The sequence below is a fragment of the Rhinolophus sinicus genome, linkage group LG03, assembly GCF_036562045.2.
Source record: "Rhinolophus sinicus isolate RSC01 linkage group LG03, ASM3656204v1, whole genome shotgun sequence".
NCBI classification, from domain to species: Eukaryota; Metazoa; Chordata; class Mammalia; order Chiroptera; family Rhinolophidae; genus Rhinolophus; species Rhinolophus sinicus.
Window position 1 is genome coordinate 172,492,754 of NC_133753.1, and position 6,000 is coordinate 172,498,753.

The 6,000-nt window shown below is 41.8% G+C and overlaps 1 protein-coding gene across 1 annotated transcript in view; it reads left to right on the top strand.

The window, feature by feature from the left end:
• The window catches only part of MROH2B (maestro heat like repeat family member 2B), a 62,656-nt gene extending 58,634 nt beyond the window's left edge, over positions 1 to 4,022 (top strand). The window contains exons 39-43 of the mRNA XM_074328967.1: positions 1,270 to 1,425; positions 1,758 to 1,892; positions 2,303 to 2,405; positions 3,395 to 3,460; positions 3,898 to 4,022. Of these exons, the coding sequence (XP_074185068.1) occupies positions 1,270 to 1,425; positions 1,758 to 1,892; positions 2,303 to 2,405; positions 3,395 to 3,460; positions 3,898 to 4,004 (567 nt within the window). The 3' untranslated portion in view covers positions 4,005 to 4,022. The remainder of the gene's footprint in view (positions 1 to 1,269; positions 1,426 to 1,757; positions 1,893 to 2,302; positions 2,406 to 3,394; positions 3,461 to 3,897) is intronic.
• The last annotated feature ends 1,978 nt before the right edge of the window (positions 4,023 to 6,000 follow it).

The following is a 6,000-nucleotide window of genomic DNA, read 5'->3' on the forward strand; positions in this document are numbered from 1 at the left end:
AAAACAAGGACATGAAACTCTAATGTCTCTCCCAGTACCTAAAACATTTTTGTCACTTCTGTTTTCTGCTTTTTCTTTTTCATCATCCCAATTGCTTGATTCTTCTTTAACCTATTGTTAGGTCATTAATTTTGGAAATTCAAAAGACTTTTTTTCTAACTACATATGTCTCTACTTTGTGGGTACTTTATTATTGCTTTCTTTTTCTTAAAAAAAAATCACCTTTTAAAATATATGTCCTGACCTCATTCCTAATATATTTAAAGAATGTTTGTACTTCCATTTCTACTATATGAGGTCACATTTCATTTAACTTTTCTGGGCTTTTCCCAAAAAGCATTCTTTATTTTTTCTAGATCTTTATTAACTTCTTTATGGCATTTTTGTTTATATGCCCACTTCTTATACATTTAACTTGCCATGAAAATTAACTGCTCTATCTTCTCCATTGTTGGCCCTTGTTTATTGCTAATCTAAATAATATTCTGCTACTCAGGATGAATTTCCCCTTCATCCTTGTGCCTTCATATGAGTATTTTAAACTAGTATTTTAAATTAGACCTGTAAAAAACAAAAAACCTCCAGAAAATTCATCAGAGTTTGTTAGAACTCTGAACCATATCAGCAAAGTATCTGAGATAATAGAAGGCCATCTTTCTCCGCAACATACCCTTTGGTTTTTTAAATCATTGCCTATCATCCAGGACAAAAAAGGAAGTTCCAGAATTTCACATAGCCAAGAATAGGGATAAGTATTTGTGTGCTTATTCTTTCCCTCTGAGACCCAAAGCCCACATTTCTGAGCTGCCAGTCATCCCTTTAGAAAGTGTTTAGGATCTTTGACAAGAGTCCGAGGCCTTGGGCGATTTAGATTAGAGACCGCATAACTCTAAGCTAATGATACAATCAGGCTAGTTTGAGTAAAACAAGTAGGAACCCTCCCTGGCCTTCTGCTGCCAGCACTCCCTGTTTATCACTCCTGTGGTCAGGTTTCCCCATTAGCTACTCAAAGACAGAAACCAGTCTCCAGTTCTTTGGTATCACTTAAACCCTAGACCCATAGTCATTTAAACATGTATAGAGTGTGTTAGAGAGCTGCTCGGAAAGGAAAAGCCTGCTTGGATCACATAGGGGCTGTAACCAAAGCGCACCTGCTCCTGGGTTCCAACCTTCCTTTGCTGAAGTGGGGCGAACATGGTGGGGGGGTGGGGAGGTGCTGCAGAATGACCTGAAAGGAGACTCAACCAAGACATGCATCTGTTACCACAGGAGCAGGATGATGTGAGACTGACTGCCATCTTCTTATTTAAGAATCTGGCATCCCTAACAGGAAGAAGGTGGAAGATTTTTTTTGCTGAAGAAATTAAAAAGAGCATGATTTCATTCCTTCTCCACCTCTGGGATCCCAATCCCAAAATTGGAACTGTGAGTGGTCCTTGCGCAGACACCGGCCCCGCCTCCTCTCCCCGTGGCTGAGAAGTGCCAGGACACCTGGTCTGGCTGGACTAGAAGCCAGAACTGAAGTCGCCACACTCAGTTGAACCTGAAAATCACTTCTCCAATCCTGGGTTCTTTCTTGCCATCTCTTCCCGATTTTGCTCTTCAGCCCTTGAAACTGGGAAGATGTCATCCCTGACTATAAAACCCTTTAAATCACTGGCTTTCCCTGCGCCTTTCCCAACACTAGTCAGCATTTCTTCCCTTTTGGAAGGGAATCCAGCACTACACACTATGACACAGAAATCTCTGCTTTTTAGGCTTGCCGTGATGTCCTGACCATCTCCATTCCTTTTCTGGGCCTCCAGGAACTCTATGGGGTGTTAGACCATCTCCTTGATGCTCAGGACCTGCCAAGGGCCAGGGATTTCTATAGGCAATTCTGTGTGAAACTGGTGAGTGTGCAGTAAATGCTGCCTGAAAAAAAATGCAGGCAAGAGTCCTGGCAAATCCCAGAAAAGCAGGCAGCATGACAGGGGATCTCTGGCTACATGCAGAGCTGTCTTGGAAGGAAAGCAGTGATTCTTGGTGATTCTGTCACATAACCCTCTGCTCTTTTCCCAAATCCTGACTAGAATCTGTTCTCCTAGATTCCTGAAATACATCTGTTGATTAGTCCTGTAAGCCTAGTACCTTTCTGATTAAATTTAGGTTAGAATAGCTATAAGACATACTCCAACAGAATAATTAATGACTGTGTGAGTGTTCACTGGCCTTTAGACTTCCCTCTTAGGACCTATAGGATGCTGAATTTCATAAAAGGTCATTTTCCAGGTGCCCTCTTTGTAACACATATGTCTTCTAGGCCAAGAAAAACCAGGAAATCCTGTGGATCCTTCACACACACTCATTCACCTTCTTCAGCAGCAACTGGGAGGTGATCAGGAGTGCAGCTGTCAAACTCACAGGTGAGGGCACATGCACATTCCCTGCTCAGGTATGTCCCCTCTTTGCCACCTATTTCTGCTCTGACTGGAAGCTATTCCAGTGTGAACACTGGAATGACTGGTATGACCAAAAACAAAAAAGAAAGAAAATGTTATGGCTTGCAACCTCTTCCCTCAAAGGAACATGTTCTCTTTTGCAAATGAAAACTTACATCTTACTTTCCAACACTCACTCTCTTGCCATCAGACCATTCTCCATACTGGGCCCTCTGTGCTTCTTCTGGTTCCAAGTTCCGGATCCTTCTTTTCCCCAAGTCTTTGCTCCAAGCCTGCTGCCCCTGCCTAAATGTTTTCCTTTGCATCATCCCTTAATATAAACTATAGTAAACCTTCTAAGCTCAGGTCAAACAGACAGCTTTCGCAGCAGCATGACTAAGTGGAAAGTGTGTGGGTCTGGGGGCCAGCAGACCTTGTCTTTGCTATGTGATTCTGGACAATTAATTCACTTAACTTCTCTGTGTTGCTCCTTCATCTGAGACATAAAATAAAAGAGGAGAGTAAGTGAATCTCTGAGGATCCTTCCATTATGATATTCTAAGTCTCATCATGATGCCCGTGCCAACTGAGCAAGCCCACAGTGAACAGGCCCACTAGCTTGGCCACTTTTTAGACTGAAGATTGCTTGTTGGATCATGTGTGTGATCCCTCAACTACGCTGTAAACTTTTTGAAGGCAGGGACCATATTTTACACACTTTTGAAACCCTGACAGCCACTGGCAGTACATTTTCAAGTACTCATCGGGTGAGCAACCGCTACCAGACATGGCACTCAAGACGCAAAAGACAAGATCCTCACATCACCCTGGGGGTGCAAGGGGAGTCATGTAGTTTGCTCATTCACTAGCTAGACCATTTAACCTCTGACCAGGTACAGAGTCTGACCTGAATCGTTTTCCACAGCCTCTTCCTCTATAATGAAATCAGTACCTTTTTCTCCTGTTGATTTTAGAGGCCATTGTTCTCAATTTGACTAACCAATATGTGGAGCTATTAGACAGAGAACAACTGACTACACGTAAGTACCAAGCCTAGTGTTTGCCCAGTCTATTGTGATAGTCGTAGAGAAAGAGCAACTAATGCTGCTCCTAGTTCCATGTTAGTCCAGCGATTGAAAATTGTAGAGCCCTGTTGTCGTCTCTGGTGTTCCCTAGACACTGGAATTTTTCCGTAGAATAAAGTGAGCCCCAGCTCCTCCTCTTTGTGGGTATCATGCCTCAGAGACTACAGTTTTCCAATTGTTTATTGATCACGAGGTCAGAATTTTCTCTTCCCTTATGTCAGCGTTAAAGTCAATTCTCTGTGTGCAGCTCCCAATCCTACCCATCAGGGTAAGATGTGAGCGTGGGGGCCTACCCCACCTAGGGCTCACCCTCCATGTGGCGCCTCACAATGCTGCACAGCCTGGGCCTGGGCTTTCCTCACTTACTGGCTTTGCTGTTCTTTCCCTTTCAGGGCTCCAAGCACTTCTGAAAGACCCCTGTATGAGTGTCCAGAGGGCAGCCGGAGCTGCTTTGCAAACCCTCCTGAGAAGATGTAAAGAGATAAGCATCCCTCTGTAAACCATCAGGAAATAAACTGCTAGGCTTTTTCTATAACTGACTCCTGTTTTCATTCTCATAACTCACAAACTTGCAGGATACTAAGGAAAGAGATGGTGCCTGGGATGGGGACCTTGAAGTGGTGGTATATTTCTTACCAGGGTCTCCCTGGTGGTTTCCACCAGTAAAAAGTAAATCCCACAAATTCACTTGAGGGATAACCTGTGATTTGAGTGGTGACGGCCACGTGGCTTTGCACAGGTTAGCCCTCTATCTTGGGAAACTCATATCCCAACAGATACCAACAAATGACAGAACTTGAAACAATTCTGCTGCCATTAAGAAGAGAGCCACTGCTTTCTTTCCACTCACAGCCCTTTCCTCACATATTTTTGCCAACTTTGAATGACTACCCACACTCTTTCTAACAAGCAATCTTATGATAAATTTTAACCTGTCTATTCTTTCTCAGGTTGTAATTTACATGTCAAGACTATGCCAGCTACTTTTCTATATAAGACCCTTTCTAACATTCTATTAAATCTCATGGTTTCCTCTCCATTTTTATCCCAGGGCATTCCTCCCTTGGAATTGTATGTGTGCATACGCATGTATGTGTGCGTATATGCGTTTACCTTCTTCATAGCATCATAGAATAACTCCTTACTCTTGTCCAAAATGCATACCTGAAAATTTACATACATGAAATTATATGCAAAGAAATTTCTAACGTAGAACCTGGCACTCATTTAACAGCACCACCATCACTGCTATTCATTAGCAACATTATTAAGTTGATGTATCCCTTTACAAATTTCTATTCCCTATATCCTAATCTCTTAATCCTCAGACTCTTTGGGGAAGCATCTTTTGTTCCTATAAAATCTTCTAAGGACCAAAGGAATATTTTAGGTTAAAGATTTTTTAGGCCGGAGTCCATTTATTTATTCATGACACTGTTATAACCACTTGGGCTACAATTATCAGGGAAAAAAATTTATTCTACCCTCTTTGAGTTTATATTCTATGAAATTTGTGTATAAATTCCAGAGGATGGAACCAACCTCCAGGATGGTCCTCAGTGATTTTTGGCTCCTGGGATTAATTTAATCCCCTCTTACAGTGAATAGAAAAACAAAAATCACCAGCACAATCAATACAATATTTCAGAAATGACAAAATGTAACTTCCAAGGCAAGGTCATAAATGATATTGCACTCTCTTGAATCACTCACACTGGGGGAAGTCAGCTGCCATGTCATAAGGCTGCTTAAGCAGCCCAAAAAGAGTTACAGGACAAAGAACTAATGTCTCCTGCAAACAACCAGAGCTAACTTTCTAGGCATGTTAATGTGTTATCTTGGAAATGGATCCATGGGCACCAGTTAAACTATTCAGATGATTGACACTTCAGCTGACACATTGACTGGATTATAAAATAAAATACAGAATGCCAATTAAATGTGAAATCCAGATAAATAATGTTTTTTCAGTAAAAGTATGTCCTGATTATTGCATGGAACACACATATACTAAAGAATTATTTATTCTTTATCTAAAATTCAAATTAAACTGAGAGTTTTATAGTTTTACTTGCTAAATCTGACAACCCTACTGCAACCTAATCCTGAGAGTCCTGAGCCAGAATCACTAAGCTAAGCTACTCCTGAATTCCAGGAGATCCAAGATGGCAGAGAAGCTAAACACTGTGCCTGCTTCCTTCCATGAACACATCAAAATTACAACTAAATTATAGAACAATCAACCTGAAGAACCATCTGAAGTCTAGCTGAACAGAGGTTTTATAACTAAAGATATAAAGAAGAAGCCACATGGAGACTGGCAGGAGGAACAGAGACATGAAAAAGGCTGCCCCAAACCTCTGTGTGGTGGTTGAAAATCAGGAAAAATATCTTGGTGACAGAGGTTCCCTACAAAGAAGCAAGGGACCCCAGCCCCTCATACTAGGTTTCCCAGCCTGGAGTACTGCTGCAGGGAAGAAGAGCCCCCACAACAT